This window comes from Ursus maritimus, unplaced genomic scaffold (genome assembly GCF_017311325.1).
Source record: "Ursus maritimus isolate PB19 unplaced genomic scaffold, ASM1731132v1 scaffold_15, whole genome shotgun sequence".
Lineage (NCBI taxonomy): Eukaryota > Metazoa > Chordata > Mammalia > Carnivora > Ursidae > Ursus > Ursus maritimus.
This window is the reverse complement of record NW_024423897.1, coordinates 22,007,457-22,024,571: the sequence shown is the minus strand read 5'-3', so window position 1 is coordinate 22,024,571 and position 17,115 is coordinate 22,007,457. Positions and strand designations below refer to the sequence as shown.

The 17,115-nt window shown below is 51.1% G+C and overlaps 1 protein-coding gene and 1 pseudogene across 1 annotated transcript in view; one reads left to right on the top strand and one right to left on the bottom strand.

The window, feature by feature from the left end:
- Positions 1-4,788: 4,788 nt before the first annotated feature.
- Positions 4,789-4,889, top strand: LOC121102807 (annotated as a pseudogene).
- Positions 4,890-13,385: 8,496 nt separating this feature from the next.
- CCDC69 (coiled-coil domain containing 69) overlaps positions 13,386-17,115 on the bottom strand; it is a gene marked incomplete at its 5' end in the record, with an annotated part of 40,521 nt that continues 36,791 nt past the window's right edge. Inside the window, one exon of the mRNA XM_040630390.1 lies at positions 13,386-16,592. Coding sequence (XP_040486324.1) covers positions 16,415-16,592 — 178 coding nt within the window. The remainder of the gene's footprint in view (positions 16,593-17,115) is intronic.

The window sequence follows — 17,115 nt, the reverse complement described above, 5'->3', positions numbered from 1 at the left end:
CAAAGCCTGGAAGGAGGCAAATGTGGGACGGAAGCACGCTAAGATGACTTCATCTTTTTGGTGCTGTTCCAAGCCCCTTCCTACATAGAGTGGCCTCTCTAAAGTGTTTGTAAGAGAGACAATGTGGTGTGGAGATGTGGGCAGAACAACGGATTGTGATTGCAGACTCTCTCCCCTGCTTTCTCTGGACTGCATTTTCCCTGTCTTCAGGGGAGAAATGTTGGCGATCTCGGGGTTGCTCCCTGGAGAAGCTGCAAGTGGGCAGATACTGCCACCTGCTGGCAGATTCCAGTTCTGCCGGCCTCCATCAGGGGACTGTGCCTGGCCTGGCGCATTCCCATTCTCACCTTCACTAAAGGAAGGCGCCCCCAGGGGTACCGTTCACAGGGCCACCAGGAAGACCCTCTTCTTCCACATTCTCAGTGCCTGGTATTCCTCTGAAAGACTTGGGGATTGCTCCTCTGTGGGGAAGAACAGAAGGAGTTTCTAACCACTTGGCATGAAGCAGATTATTTTCAGCCATAGGGTCTCAGGGACGGGAGGACAGTTAGTTTTGGACAGGTGGGTCACTTGGACGGTGGAGAGATGGAGAAACAGTCTGCAAACAAAAAATAGGCTTAAAAATCACAGAACCGCTTTTTAATTTATTTTTTTTCTCTTATTGTGAAAATATTGGGTGCTCATTATAGATAATCAAAAGAGGAAAATAATTTAAAATCATAATCCTACAATCCAAAGATAGCCTACAGCAATGCAACGATTAACATCATTCCTTTACTATACAACAACGACAGTAACAATGAGTTTAACAACAGCGCTGCTGGAGCACTTCTGTACCACACACGTATACTTTTATTTGCAAAAACCTGAAACTTACTGTAAATATTATTTTCCTTGATACACCTTAATTTGTTGTGAACACTATTTTGTGTGATTAAATATTCTCCAAAACATTGAAAATAACTCTATCAAATTCCCTTCTATGGTAATATAATTTATTTATCTACTAACCCCCCATTGTTGGACATTTAGGTTGATTCTGAATTTTTCAGCACGGCTTCGAGATGTTTCCTAAAACTTGAATTCCAGATAAAAGGGTAACGAATACGTTTTGAGGCTCCTCATATTTCCAAACTGCCCTCCCCTCCACCCCGCATTGAGAGGAGATCCATCCACAGTCTCAGGCACAAGGTAGAAGAGAAACCACTGAACCTTAGAAGGCTTACGTATACTTCGTAAATCACGAAGCAAGTTTGCACGCATTATCTCTCCACAACCGAGGTGAGCAGAGCAGGCACAATCATCTCACCTCAAAGACGTGGAACCTGGGACCCAGGGAGGCTCATTCACTGAGCGGCCATAACGTAGCTATCTAGTGCCTGCCCTAAGGTGCTGTTTCTTGGATCCCAGAAGCAGACTCGCTTCTTTTGGGTTTAACAGCACATTTAAGTCTCAGAAGTCTCCTTTGACGGTGAGAGTGTGCAATTAAGTCCCCCAATAAAGTCGGGCCAGGAAGTTACCTTGACCCCTAAGGAGGGAGTTACAAGAAGGCTGGGGTCCCTGTGAAAAGGCCTGAAAGCCACTGTAATAAGGACAAACTGCGTGACACCATGCTTTAGAGCACAGTGTTTAAATTAAGAAGCAAATAAGCAAAAACAAAAAACAAAAAAAAAAACCCTAGCGTTCTGGTTCCATGACATTCTAGCTGAGTGACCATTAACCATTTTTATTCCCCTTGAGATTCTGTTTTCTTAGTTATAGTACATGGGTATTACAAAACATCTGCCTCACGAGTTTGGTGTCGGAATTCACTGATATCATGATATAAATCACTTAGCAGCAATTAGCTCCTAGTAATGAGATAATAAATATAAGCATTGTTGCTATTATTATTATTTATTAAATGGATAGAGTCCTAATCTATGAATAATAAGAGGTGAGAGTTCTGGCTGGGTCCTATGACTGTGCACTTCTGTTTTGTTCTATTGCTGTCTGTACAATAGTAGAGAAAGGGATAGGAATCAGTTTCCTCTTAACGATTCCCTTTGCTCTCACATGTGAAGACTCTGAATCTCTAACACTCAATTCTAAGGTACCATTTGCTGTTGAAGAGTCTTTAAGTGTTTGTTTCAGGATTCTGCAGGGTTAAGATTCTATAACTCTGGGGGCGCCTGGGTGGCGCAGTCGTTAAGCGTCTGCCTTCAGCTCAGGGCGTGATCCCGGTGTTATGGGATCGAGTCCCACATCAGGCTCCTCGCTGGAAGCCTGCTTCTTCCTCTCCCCCTCCCCCTGCTTGTGTTCCCTATCTGGCTGGCTGTCTCTCTGTCAAATAAATAAATAAAATCTTAAAAAAAAAAAGATTCTATAACTCTGAGATTCTCTGTCTGGGATTCTGAGATTCCATGACTCACTCAAAATTCTATTGAAACATTCCATTTCCATGGAATGAAAGCTCTTCTTGTAAGCCTGGTAGAAGCTTAACTATTCTTGTGGGTTTCTCCTTAAATAGCACTTCTTCAGAAATTCCTTCCTAATCCTTTCTCCAGTGCACTTTATACACCCCTCCCCATCGCCTCTCCTAGGATCCTGTTCTTTCCCATCATAACACTGTCCTCGCTGGTGATTCGATATTTATTTGTGTGATTTTGGCTAATACCTGTCTTCATGTCTCCATTGCTTGGTAGAGTCTGTAAATATTTGGTGAATGAAATAAATGACTAAATGAATGGATACTACAATTCAAAGCTTCAGTGAGTATTTTTTCCCACCGAGGTCTACTATTCCAGACACTCCCACCCGAGGGCTGACACCCAGGAAGGGAGTGACCTTTCTAATTGCGAGATGTTGTCTGGACTGTTTGTACCGCGCCCCCTCTGCTCTCCACGCCTCCTTATTTGTCTCTTTGGGAGCCCTTGGGTTAGAGAGAAGGCTATGTCTCTGTTGTTGAAACCAGGCTGGAGCAGCTCATTTGTTCATTCAGCAGAGGCTCGTCTAGTGCCCACAGAATATTAGGCACTGTGTCAGGAGACTGGGATAAAGAGTAGAGCAGTATAAACCAGGCCCCGCTTTCACAGAACTCACACCTTAGAGGGTGGGAGATGGACATTCATGACACAATCACACAAATTCCCATGAACAACAAACTGTGGTAAGTGCTGTAGGATGGAGGGGGACAGGGTGCTCCAGATCCCGGACCCTGGGCTCAAGGCCGCAATGGACGTTCTCCAGGGCCTTGGGGCTGGGCTGGGCTGCATGGATACTCTCTTCCTGCAATCTCTCCCCTGGGGAACGATCAGTGAGAACGTGGATTCAGCGTGGTGCCCTGCCTAGCTCCCAGCACCTCCCTTGGGAGCACTGTGCCTGTGTGGCTGGCACCCACACCATCACCTCTCAGAGCCCTTACACTCCTTGAAGGACTGGGTCACTGAAAAGAGGATGTTAGGGCTCTGAAAAGCCAGAGCTCTAAGTGTCCCATACTCTCCTTAAACAGCTGGGGAAACTGAAGCCCAAAGGGGCTGTTCAAGGTCACACAGCAAGTGGGCGGGTGAGAACAGGCCCCAAGTTCCCAGGCTCCCCATTCTCTGCGACTTCCCACCCCCGCACACTACCTTCCAAGAATAACCATTGTGTTTGTACAGAGGGAATCCTGTTTCAACCGGAAGCCAGGAGGCTTTCTACCTGCTTACACCAAATAGTTGGCAGGTACACAGAACTCTGCAGGAGAGCAGGAGCCTTCCGGCTGCACTGAGAGGGACTTGCCTGGTGGTGTGTCCTGAGTCACACAGATGAGTGAGACTACATCTGCCCACATGTCTGTACGGACACCATTCCCTCATTTAACAAGCGTTAAATCTTCAAGGACACGTAGCTAGTTGAGCCTTGAAATGCTCCTTGCTCTTTGCAGCATTGTTTCCAATAGCAGAAAGGAAACATGCTCTGTGTCCTTCGGGGAGGGAATAATAAACCGTAGAGCCAAGTCATGGAATATTATGTAGCGAAATGTATCAAGGTGGGTCTCCAGAGGGGGCCAAGGAACACGGCCGACTTAAAAAAAAAAGCAAGTTTAATGAAATTATGCAGAGTCTAAAAGCATTTACAGAAAGAAAAATTCACAAAACAACCCTTTACTTCTCTAGGGATAGGTACATAGGCTGATGGAAATGCAGGAGGAGGTCTAGAACGCACACCCAGGCTGTGACCTTGGAGGAAATTGGAAAGCGCAGGGGGTAGGGAGGGGGAGTCAAAGGGAACTTATGCTTCATCTGTTATCTTTTTTGAGCATGAATTTTATTTACATATTATTTACTTCAGTAAAATTATTTTTTGGAAATACCAACCTTTGGGGCACCTGGGTGACTCAGTCAGTCAAGCGTTTGCCTTTGGTTCAGGTCATGACCTCTGGGTCTTGGAATCGAGCCCCATGTCAGGCTTCCTGATCTGTGGACTCTGCTCCCCACCCCCCGGCTCGTGTTCTCTCTCTCAAATAAATAAAATCTTAGAGAGAGAGAGAGAGAGAGAAATACCAAGCTTTCAAGCAGGAGTTGACAAACACTTTCTGCAGAGGGCCAGACGGTAAATATTTTGGGCGCTGGGGGCCCCGCGACTCTGGGACTCTGGCAGCTGCTCCATCCTGCGGCTGGGGGGTAAAAGCCGCCCTAGACAGTACGTACTCCAACGAGTGTGGCCGTTCTCCAATTCTGCTTTATTTATGGACACCGAAATTTGAATTTTATATCATTTTCATGTGTCGCCAAATGTAGATTTTTTTGACCATTTAGAAATGGTTAAGTGCTCCCTTTGGCAGCACACCCACTAAAATTGGAACCAGACAGAGAAGTCTAGTGTGGCACAGGGATGACAAGGACATTCACGAAGGGTTCCATGTATTTTTTTTAAAAAATGTGAAGCCTTTCTTAGCTCAGCGCTATGCAGAAGTGGGCTGCCGCCTGCAGATTTGGCCCGGCTGGTGGCTGTAGCCACCCTCCTGCTTGAAGTCCAGTTCAAGCCGCACTCCCTCCCAGCCACACTCACCTGCTCGGTCCTCAAGTAGTCCTGTCCTTCAGGCCCCCTCACGACCCTCCTGTGACCTTCCGTGCCCGGCCAGCTGCATCCCAGCTCTGCCTGTCTGCCCTGGGGGACACTCCTCTCCTGGCTGCAGGACTGTTTTTTCCTGAGCAGGGAGAGCTCTGAACAGCTCCATTCACCTTGGCAGGGGGAACCCAGAGAAAAGCATTTTGTTTGGAGTCCTAGAGAAGCCAGGACTCAGGATTTGGATTTGCCTTTGAACTGGGGCAGCCCCTCCCCTCTCCCCTCCCACTCCCAGGGGTCCCTTGCCACTTCCCTGCTCCCACCCTTCCGTCCCCATCCATCTCTCCCCTGCAGCCCCTAATGCCACACCTTCTGAGGTCTGAGCTGCGGGTCCTCCACAATGACCCCGAGCGCTCTGCTGGCTGTCCTGTTGCCTGCTCCTCTGTGTCATTTCAGGTATGGACATCTATCTCGAATCTTTTACTCCCCTGGGGTATCCTGAGACCCCTTGTTTCTGCCTTTCCTAGGAGTACCCTGTGGACGGCATGGTAGGGATGCGGGGGGAGTGAGCTCAGCTCTCCCACGGATTGTCTGCGCCATCTTGGCAGAGTCCCCCCTCTGAGCTCAGCTTCCTCATCGGCACAATGACGGGGTTGGACTGCGTGATCTTCGAAACCCTTTCCAGACCCCTTTGTGAGTGTTTAATAACACAATGCATGCAAAGCACTTTGCACAGAGCCTGGGTGCCCACCAGGTCTTAGTTAAGATCATTCTCATCAGCCTCGGGTCCAGAGAGCAGACTTGACATCTTCTGTCAGTTTTCCTACGCGACTTGTTGGCTGGGCAAACCCAGAGGCTCCGAAGCTGAGGGCCTGATGGCTCGCAGAGTCACTTCCCCCAGAGCCCAGCGGCCCTCGTGCTGGGCAGTGGAGCCTCTGCTCAGAAAGATGTATTTACAGCACGCTCCCCCAACACAGAGTCCTTGTGGGCCCTGTCAGAATCCAGCCAGCACAGCCCCAACTCTGGTGGCCACTCTAGCCCAGTCCTCGGTTGAATTTCAATTCCGGATCAAATAGGATTCCAGACCCAGGACCCAAAGATACCTCCAGCCAGAGGCTGTAACAACAGCTGCCCAGTCCGGGCAATCAAAGACCCAGCAGGTACCCCGAACCCTCTCTTATCCTGCCCTGTGATTGGCTTGCTTCTGCTTCATGGAAGGCCTCTATCTATGGAAGTTTGGCTATGAAAGCATTAGCTTTATATTTGCATTTCAAAAAACATACTATTTGCGGTAGGAAGAATAACAGTCTCCCAAAGATATCTACGTCCTAATCCCCAGAACCTTACATGGCAAAGAAGCATTAGGGCTGGAGATGGAATCGAGGTTGCTAATCAATTGACCTTAAAGTGGGGACGTGGTCTTGATTATTCATTCATTCAGGTGGGCCCAAAGTAATCACCAGGGTCCTTGAAAGCGGAAGAGGGGCCAGATGGCAGATCCCGGGAGGTGGTGGTGTCCAACAGTGGTGGCTTCAAGGATGGATAAATGGGGCCATAACCAAGGTATCTGGGCAGCCTCCAGATGCTGGAAAAGACAAGGGAACGGGTTTTCTAAGAGCCTCCAGAAGGATTGCAACCCTGCTGACACTTTGATTTTAGCCCAGTGAGACACAATTTAGACTTCTGACCCCCAGAACCATAAGATTATAAATTTATGTTGTTTTAAGCCACCAAGTCTGGTAATTGTTACAGTGACAGTTGGAAAAGAATACAGTATTCTTGATGACAAGGATTTATTGAGCTTCTGTTATAAGCTAGGCACTGCCCTCACTGCTTCATGGGTATTATCTCATTTAATACACAAAACAGTCCTGCAAGGCAGGTGTTTTCATTCCCATTTTCTAAATGAAGAAAATGGGCCTCAGAGAAATGAAATGACTTGGCCAAGGTCACACAGCTAGCTGTGTGGAGTGGAGCAAAGATTCAGAGTCTAGCACCATTGGCTCTAAAGTCCACGTTCCATCAGCTCACCCGGGCTTGCCACCCCTTCTCTGGAGTGGCCTAGATAACTCCTTAGAGAATCTTCGTTTTTAGATGCTGGACTGTGCTGTTCTAGGTCACCTCATTAATATGCTGAGCCCAGCTGTTCTCTCTGATGCTTAGTTTCTCAACCTGTAAAAAGGGAATAATACTGCTTGTTGGGTGCTCTTTCCAGGCTATGGAAAGGATTAAACCAGACTGTGTTGGAAAAATTCTCTGGAAACTAAGTGCTCTTCCCATGTAAGAAATTCACAATAAACCTGCTCCCAAACTACCAAAACTTCCCCAAACTATTGAGTACCCTATCCCTCCAAGGCCAGGCAAGGCCTTGTTCCCACTAGGGAGACCTTTTACATTGTTGTGAAATAATAGAAACTAAATATATTGGTCTCTGCCCAGTTCCTGGCACAGGCTCCTAAAACCTTTGCGATTTCCTAAGTGTTAAGAGTACTAGGGGCATCTTTTGTTCTAATATTTGGTTCCTGACGTGGAGTTTCTAAATCTCCTGGAATTTCCTGGGTGATAAGAGTGTCTTTTGTTCTAATGAGGCGGCTCTGGGTGGGCTCCTGGAGGGCTTCAGGATGGGGGCGATCACCAGCAAGACCAAGCCATGATTAGAAGCTTGGAACTTTCAGCCCCACCTCCCATCCTCCAGGAGGGGGAGAGGCAGGGGCTGGAGAGTGAGGTAATGACGGATCGTGTCTGTGTGAAGAAGCCTCCATAATGGTCCCCAGAGGATGGGGTCTGGAGAGCTTCCGGGTTGCTGAAGCCCTGGAGGTTCTGGGAGAGCGGTGCGCCGGGAGGGGGCCTGGAAGCTCTGAGCCCCTTCCCACACCCCTTGTCCTACGAATCTCCTCCATCTGGATGCTCACCTCTGTCTTTTCTCCCAGGTAAAGGTAAGTGTTTCCCTGAGTTGTGCGAGCTATTCTAGCGAATTATCGAACACAGCTTGGGGGTCATGGGAGCCCCAGTTTATAGCCAGTGGGTCAGAAGCACAGGTGACAACCTGGGACTTGGGATTGGCATCCGAAGTGGGGGAGGGAAGCCCTGTGAGACGGAGCCCTTAACCCGTGGGGTCTGATGCTTGTTCCAGGTAAATAGTGTCAGAACTGAGTTAACCGGTGGGACACCCCGCTGATGTTTCAGAGAATTGCTTGGTGTGGAACACCCCCTCCACTAATCTGGTGTCAGAAGTGTTGTGAGTGGTAGTTGTGTGCAAGTAAATGACACACACAGAAGGTGTGTAGTTTTTTCTTAACAACTCCAAGAAATTAGAGGACTCAGGCTTGAAAGTGGTGGTTTGGGTCCTTTCGTTGTTTTGTTGTTTTGTTGGTTTTTTGCCCATTGGCACCTGTGTGTGTTGGTGCTGGTGGTTTGGGGCCATAACAAGAGATAATTGCTAAACTCCATTGGGATCTGACCAGGGTTTGGACCGAGTTGTGGTAACAGTGGGGACGAAGAGGGAAGGATGTAGCCGGGAACTCTCAGGACAGAAAAGAGTCTCAGAAGCTGGTACAAATTGCACAACCTTCTCTGCGTGAAGAGAAAATTGGGGGCTGGGGTGGCAGGCAGGCATGTGGAATGGCTGTGTCCTCTTCCACAGGGAAGAAAAATGGATCAGTTGTTAAAGGTAAAGATAGTGGGTCCGCATCTGAAAGGTCTTTCTAGCAGTTAGAGCCATTTGGCCTGAAGATACACTCCTGGGGGAGCTGCTATGGGCTCTGGAGCCTGGCTGACCTGGGTCTGAGCTCAGGGTCTCCTGCTCCCTGGCACAGAGCCTGGGGAGGCTGAGCCTCTGTAAACCTCAAGACCCTCATCTGTAAAATAAGAATAACACTTACTTTGCAGCCATTAGGAGGATGAAATAAGAAAATGCATAGAAAGGGGCTAGTACTCTTCCAGAAACACTGCAGGCACCATCAATGGTCACTATTAGTATCGTTAAATACTGAGCTCCCCATTGCTAGACATATCTCAGTGCAGGTTAAGTGACCTCTTTTGGAGCATGTTCTAGAAGGTTTGAAATACTGGTGGCCACTCGGATAAGAAAGTGTGTAAGTTCCCTTCCGTAGCCCACCAGCAGCTCCATTGCTAAGGAATGCATTCTAAGGAAGCAATCTGATCAAAGGTGCATGCATGAGATGATGATGGCACAGTTGATTATTTTGGCAAAGAATTCGGAAAAACCCAAACACCCAACAGTGAAGAAATAAATCATGATAGAGCCCTACCATGAAATACCATGCCAACCGTTCAGAACGTTTTGGTGCACGTGTGTTTATTGACACGGAATAGTAATCACAGCATATTACTAAGTGAAAGGCAGATTGTTAAAAATATGTGTTCTATTGTTTTGTTTTAACAATGTCTTTAAAATATTTGCATTAAAAAGCCTTGGAAAAGTATGCTTCAAATAGTCATGGTGGTTATCTCTGGATGGTAAGTTTGGGGGCAAATTTAATCCTTTGTCTTGGCTTGTCTGTATTTTATAACTTTACAGACTGAGGGTTCTTTACAGAGCTCTGAGGTTCTGCCAGCTGCTGGGGGGAGGAGAGGACCCCATGAGAGATGAATGGCGAAGGCTGTGGCCCCACACCCACCCGTCTCCCTGCAGCTGAAGTCCAGGAGCGGGCCAGAACTCCGAAGGCTCTGAAAAAGAGAGGCCTCAAAGCCGCCATCCCTGGAGAGGTGAAGGCCTCCGGAGCCACAGGCAGGAGGAAACCCAAATCAGACCTGAGCCAGAAGTCCCTGCGGGTGAAGACTCCCACAGAGGGGGCAGCCCTGCGCTGCCCAGCCACCTCCATCCTGACCCAGGTGTTGGGGAGGGGCTGCTTCCAGAAGGCAGGCCTCACTGAGCCTGCGGGCTGGGGATGCCCTGGAGCTGCGCTGCTGGGGGAAGGTAGTTCGCTGGAGGGCACCTGCGTACCTGGAGGAGGAAGGCGAGGGATGCCTGAGGTGTGAGCTGGGGGAACTCCTGTGACAGCATGAATGGGTCCAGGAGTGTGGCAGCAGTGCACAATTTGAGGACAGTTTTGATGCTGATTTGAGTGTTCCAGAACCCACGATGGGCTTCTATTAGGTAGAACTACAGGCGTCTAAAAGAAACAGGGAGCACCTGGGTGGCTCAGTCAGTTAAGCGTCTGACTTCGGCTCAGGTCATGATCCAGGGGTCCTGGGATCGAGCCCTGTGAAGGGCTCCGGGCTTGGTGGCGTCTGCTTGTCTCTCTCCCCCATACACCCTCTCCCTGCTCCTTCTCTCCCTCTCTCAAATAAATACAATCTTTAAAAAAAAAAATGTAAAAAAAAAAAAGAAACAGTAAGATGGGCTCACAAGACCCATCAGATGCATAGTGGTTTAACAGAAGGGGAGACGTGGCTTCCCACGGTGCGGGATGTCAGCTCTGGAGGCAGCAAATAGTGCCTGTAGGGAGAAAGATGGCAATGGGAAGGGAAGGAGGCTGACTGTCCCGCCTGTCTGTGCCTGAATGTCAGGCGAGGTACCCTTACGTCGGGGACGCCAACATTGGGAAGGCAGAAATAGAAGCAAAGTTGACCCCACCAGCATTGCTCACCCCAGAAGAAGGCAGAGTCTGGGATATAAAACTGGGCCAGGAGATTTGTCTACCCTCTCTCAGTTCAGCCTCTCAAAGTGAGATTCGCTGGGCCCCCACCTCTGTTAGGGGGTGGAGTTGCTTAGAGGGCACTGCTGTTCTGAACAGAGGGACACACGGAAGGAGCCGAGGAAGGAGCACAGAGGCGTTTGGGGGATGCCGTTTGCAATGTAAGGACAAGCTCTGGGACGAGTAGATGGACCCAGTAGAAGATGTGCATGGGGCCAGTGAGAGGTGAGCCATCAGAAACCAGGTGGGGCCACTGTGAATCCTCCTGCTGTCAGTGGGGAAGGGAGAAGACTGGGTGGGCAGCATACTGAACACGGGGGAGGGGGACGGTCAGGCCGCTAAACACTGCTCACCAGGTGTCTCAGGCCACCCCCATCTCCTGCCCGCCTCACCCTGGTCCAGCCCCACGACTGTCTTTCAGAATCAAGCACTTCGGCCAGCACGGCCAGCTGCAGCTGGTCAAGTCCACGGGCGCGGACACCAGGGAATACAGCTGCCGGCTCGGCACTGCCAGGACAGCGCGTGCGCAGACGGCGAGGCCCGCCAGCGGAAGACCTTCATCTTCATCGCAGGTGCCCTGAAGTCCGGGTCTCCAAGAACGTCAATCGAAATGACGAAGCTGGAACTAGCAGGCCGGCCTTCAGCTCTCAGTCCAGGACTGAGAAGGGCAGGGAAAGTGGGATTTTAAGACCTGATGAGGGACCTCATGCCCGTGGGTGGTGGAGCAGCAGGAAATAACTAATCTAGGCCACGTTCGTTCTTCTCTCTCCCTCCTTCCTTCCCAGACCCAGAGGAGCTCTTTGGGCCCACTGAGGATTATTATGAGGTGGTCCAGTGGCGCAGCCATCAGCCGGTCCTGCTTGCCTGCCAGGTGACCAACCCTCTGGCCCAGGTGACACTGCTTCGGGAGTTCCCCCCGGAGGAAGTCCCAGTGGATGGGATCGCCATGTCCTTCGACGTGAAGAAGGGCTTCACCGTCTGCTGGCCCTGGGCTTCCTTGCCTGGCTCCCTCTTCTGCTCGGCCAGCCTGGGCGTCTGGAGACAAATCTCCACCAAGTACATGCTGATCCATGTCAGCTGTGTGTGGGCCTGGGGCCTGGGTGGGCGGGGCAATGGGGAGACATGTCTCCTTCAGGGACCTCAGATTTGGGTTCTGTGGATTATGGAACTCTATCTAACCAACCAGCTTTCAACAACACCCCATATAGTCAACTATCTTGTCTAGACAGCCAGCCAACCAGCTCTTGAGCGACGTTGCATCCAGCAGCCTTTCAGTCCATCCAGTCATTCTCAATCATATCACACCAATCCATTCACCCGTCTTCCATCAGATCACCTGTTCCATCAACTACCCATCCTCTATCAATTCAACCAACCCAACCATTCATCCTCTGTGAGCTTAACCATTCTGCTGTTCATTCAATCGTTCTAACAATCAGTTCAACATGTTTGTCCCCATTTCTCTCCCATCTTCTCCATGGCAGACCCATCTTCCTCCCTCAAACCCACCGTCCAAGCTTCGGCCACACCAGTCCAACTGGGAGAGAACTTCAGCGTGACTTGTACGGCTCTGGGTGAGTCGGAGATGGCTGTGGACTTTATCTGGGAATATCCAGGGCAGAAGGGAAGCAGAAGGGAAGAAAAGGCTGTGTGTGTGTGTCTGTGGTGACAGTGTGTTGGCCAAGAGCCCAGGAGTGAGGAATTAGGATGAGGGTCAGGAGCGATCGTGGCAGAGTGGAACCACTGCTGGACTGCTGCTCTGAGTGAACTTGGGCAAGTCACTTCCCTTGTCTGGGCCTCAGTTTCCTTGTTTAGTTACTGTATAAAGTGTGTAATGTGATTCTTTGTTAATTTGTCCAATAATAGTTACTGAGCACCCACCACGTGCTAGACGCCGTAATTAGTGCAGAGACCACAAGGATGAGGCAAAGAGAACTCTGGCTTCTGCTGTCTGCAAGCTCACAATCTAAACAGGGAGGAAGACGTGGGAAATGAACATGATCATGGAGAGCATATGAAGCGCTACATCGAGGGTACATACAACAGGGCAACCTGATAGGATCTTCTTAAGACAGAGCGGTCAGTCTTCTCTGAGGTGACATTCAAGCAGAGACCAGACCGGCCCGGATCTCACAAACACGGGGCTGGGGCAAGTGCTCAGGCCTTCCGGCTGGTGTGTAAGAACAGATGGGCGAAATCCATTAGCAAGTGTTTCCTGGGCACCTGCGTGGGCCAGACCTTCCTAAGGTGTTTCTCGACGGGTGGTAGTGATGTTCCTTCCTCTGAAGGAACTTAGCCCCAGAGCCCTCAAACACCTGGAGAGCAGCTGGGTCACACAGGAGATCCGCCAGCAAAGACAACTTCAGGAATTCTTAAAAGGGCTTCTTGGAAGAGCTGGAATTTGACAGGAGCCTTGGCGGGAGGGCTGGACCAGCAAAGACATGGTGAAGGTGAGCTCCCCAGAGGCCTTAGGAGGGAAAGAGTGGGGGATCATTCTCCCGCTTGTCCAAAATGGAAATGGAAACCCAATAAGGGGAAAAGAACACACAGATGGTTGGGAGACATGGCTTTGCTGTGCTAGCCTTTCCCCAAATATGTTCCTTGGAATGGTAGGATACCAACAAATCCAGCCCCAAACCCTGAAAAGACGTGTTTTTTTTTTTTCCTCCCACCTTGGAGATTCATAACTCACACGGACACGTGATAGACTCAGTGGTCTGAGTCTCTCCAATTTAATTTTGCTTGACTCAAGTGTTTCCCAAACAATTGTCATAATAGAACCCCCCCCCCCCCCGGGGAGGTAGCACCCATCGACAGCCACGCAAAACCAGAGTGCTGCACCGCGGGGTGCTGCTCCCAGCCAAGTTACTTCCTGCGTCCCCTCGAGTCAGGGAGGAGACCCCAGCTTCTCCCCAGGGTCTTGAGAAGCTCACATTTGCCACAAAGAACCTGGCCTTCCAGGTGCTCTGATCTGCAGGTATGACCTTGGACGAGCCCCTATCCCTGAAGGAGTACACAGTGCCTCTCACTTGCCTGCTGGTGCCTGAGTCAGAGAGGATGCCTGGGCTGGCTGAGGACAGTTATTTTTTTGTCCCTGCAGTTGGGCTGACCCCCCTATGTCAGCAGGTGGGCCAGTGTCGATCGCCTAGAGGGCCAGGTACAGCAGGAGGCAGGGAGCACCCTGTATGTGGAAGAGGCCTGGCCTGGGGACTCTGGCATCTACACCTGTGGGGCCACCAATCTTCAGGCTACGGGGACCGCCACCACCCATGTCTGCGTGACTAGAGGCCCTCGTGTCTCCCCTGCCCCTTCCTAGCTCCCTCCCTCACTGCAGGTATCCTGGTGTGGAGCAATGGCCAGAAACGGGGTGGGTAACTGTGTGAACCTTGGTGTTTTTGATGCCAAGGACTTGTCACTCCCAAAAGAGTGCAAAAAGAACCTTTGCACTCACCCCTTGCACTCTGCCCGCCCATCACAGCTTCCATGCCTTCATCAACCTCACAGCTTCCCTCCAAGCCCTGACCTGTTCGGATGGCCAGCCTTGACTCCAGCGTCAGGCCCCACTCCAAGGCTGGGCAAAGCCAGAGTCAGTGGGGCACCAACACTCGAGGAGGGAGCCCAGAGCCCCTGGCAAGTCACTCAGGCCCGGGACATATTCCTCAATGATCCCTGCCACTAGCAGGGGTCCTCGGTGAGGAACCACCTCTTCCCTCTCCCAGGAAAACACAGGGGCCAAATAAACACAGCGCCATAGTTCCCACAGCTTGTCTGCCCAGGGTGAGGGCGTGACCACAGTTTATGTCCTCATATTTGCCATAGGCTGCATGAGGGAAACCCTGCTCCCCACAATTTGCCCCTTCTCCAGCCCAGCCCCTCTCAATTAAAATGATGCTTTCTAAAGTGCATTCTGCAGCCTGAAGTGCTTAGGTTGGGGTAGGAAGTTGGTCAAAGGAGTTTAGAAAATGCTGGACACTCTGCTTCCTTCTTGGAAATTTGCAGTTCACGTCAGCATATATTAAAGGTTCTGAGAAGTCCAGCATTTTGCAGATCTGTTTAACTTGACTGAATCTAGAGCTTCTCAAATTACTTGGCTATCAATTCTTTTCTTGGTCATGCCTATTAATGTGCAGTGAACTAGTGTATCCCACACAAACTTTGGGAAAAGTTGCATAAAGAAGTACGTGTGTACTTCACTCCAGAGCTGTTCCCAAGGCTCCCAGATAGATAACCTCCCCTAGCCCTACTAGGGGAGAAATGGAGAAATGGAGTCACGTCTGAACTCCTAGAATAAGAAATGGCTGAAGACCAGATCCAGGGGAATGAAGAAGGCAGTCTGGGATGATGGAGCAAACCTCAGTTCTACCGGATTGACCTTTCTTACCCGCTGGTCTGGGGCCTGGGGCTGCAGCTGGGGAATCTCAGGCAAGGCCCTCCGGCTCCTGTGATCTCAGTTTGCTCTGCTGCTGAAGAGGGCTAAGAACTGGCCTCGAGAATCTTAGGTAGCTGACAGGAGGGGGGTGTATGTGAGAGCATTGAATTAAAATGCTCTGCGCAGGGGAGGGGTTCTCATAACAGTGTCCCTCTGACCCAAAGCTTCCTGAGAATATTGAATCCACAGACGGTCTGGGCTGGACAGGCCTGCTGAGGTTGGTGACTATGGCCACCCCTCTGCACTGATGGGGAAGCTGAGGGCCAGGCTCTGGGGTCCTGGCGCCTGGCATCAGGGGTGGTAGAAGGAGTAAAGGTAGGGAGCAGGAGGAAGAGAGAGCCTGGAAGTGGGTGGGGACAGCTGGAGGAAGGAGGAGGAAGACTAAGCCCCACATCTGATCTTTCCAGAGCCTGTGGAGAAAAAAGAGCCAGATGACAGATGAGGTCCTAGTCCTGGCTTTGTGGGTCCCACTCCCCACCTTGGTTTCCTCATCTGTGCAGGGGTGAGGTTCCAACTCTGACAGTCAGGTGTGTCCAGACCCACGAGGTGGCCCATGCACCGAGACTGAGAGACCCAGAGGGCTGAGGGAGTGAGCCTGGCCTGGTCAGGGAGGAGGAGCTCTGGCTTAGCCCCTGGGCTGACTGGACTCTGCGACCAGGAGCAGTGGCATGCCCCAGGTCCTGCCCAGCCCCTGCCTCGGCTGGGTTGGGCCATGGCACTGTCAGCCCCGAGGGCCTCTAGTGACCCCCTTTACAGCTGCTTACTTTTCCCTATTGATTCCCAGGGATTGGCCCACTTTCTCTTTTGTCCCCCAGCCCCTAGTCTGACCTTCAGACAATCCTAGAATGGGACACTGTAGTGACTCAAGAATCATTCGTTCAGTCCCCCTGGCTGTTTTAGAGAGGTAAACTGAGGCTAAGGGATGGTCTGAGCAGAGGCGAGAACATCTGGGGGAAGCTAACAAGTCAGGACCAGGGGGTTTGTCTCTTTGTCAGATGGCCTCAGCCGCACGGGCTGCCCCTGGGAAAAGCTCAGGACTTCCCTGATTTGAACAGACAGAACAGGGAGGGACGGAAGGACTCCTCTTGCTTACTCCCTGGGCCAACTCAAGGGAAGCCCCATGGGTGATCCTGCATGGCCCAAGCCCCCAGGGCTCACTGGGCACACACCCTGGCTCCCATCTCACGCCTGCCCTCCGCCCTTCCTGGGAAAAGGAGAGGCTCCTGCTGTCTTCTCTGGTAAGTCCTCAAGAGGGAGCTGTGGCCACAGGCGTCATGGCGGGCCCAGGCCCTGGGCCCTAGCTGGCGAGGAAAGAGACCTCGGTGGGGGTGACAGAGGCCAGGGGGAAGGCAGGGGAGGCATCGGTCCCGAGCACCCGGTACAGCAGCTCCTCCTTCTCCTGCTGAAGCTGTCGCCGCAGCTGGGACTCCTTCTCCAGGGCCTCGCGGGCGAGAAGCAGGTCCTCCGAGAGCTGCCTGTGGATGTAGACAGGGGCCCCCATAAGCCGGTGGGCAGCGGCCTGTCCTCCTGGAGGAACCAACCCGTTCCTCCAGGAGGCCTTGCCCAGACAGGCCACCAGCCTGCGTCAGGGCCCCCACCGCCCTGTCGCCCTGTCCTCCGCCTGGATGCAAGAGGTCATTCGATCCCATGTTGGAGGAGCGCGGCCCTCACAGGCAGACAGCCCTGGGCTCAGATCTGCCCCACCGCTTAGCTGTGTAACCTTGAGCAAGTTCTTTACTCCTGCCAAATTTCAGTTTCCGCATTTGTAAAATGGGAGCGATAATAGGAGGACCAGCTCTTAGAGTAAGTAGGAGGATTAGGTGAGATAATATGTAAAGAATTCAATGAATTATGTCTAACACATGATCCTGGCTCTCATTTCCTAAGCCTTCAGAACGGGTTCATTCATTCACATTCATTCATTCATTCATTAGGTCACCCCAGCTAGAAATTTCCTGTCCCCTCTTCCTGTATGGGGCTTTGCCACGCAGCCTACTC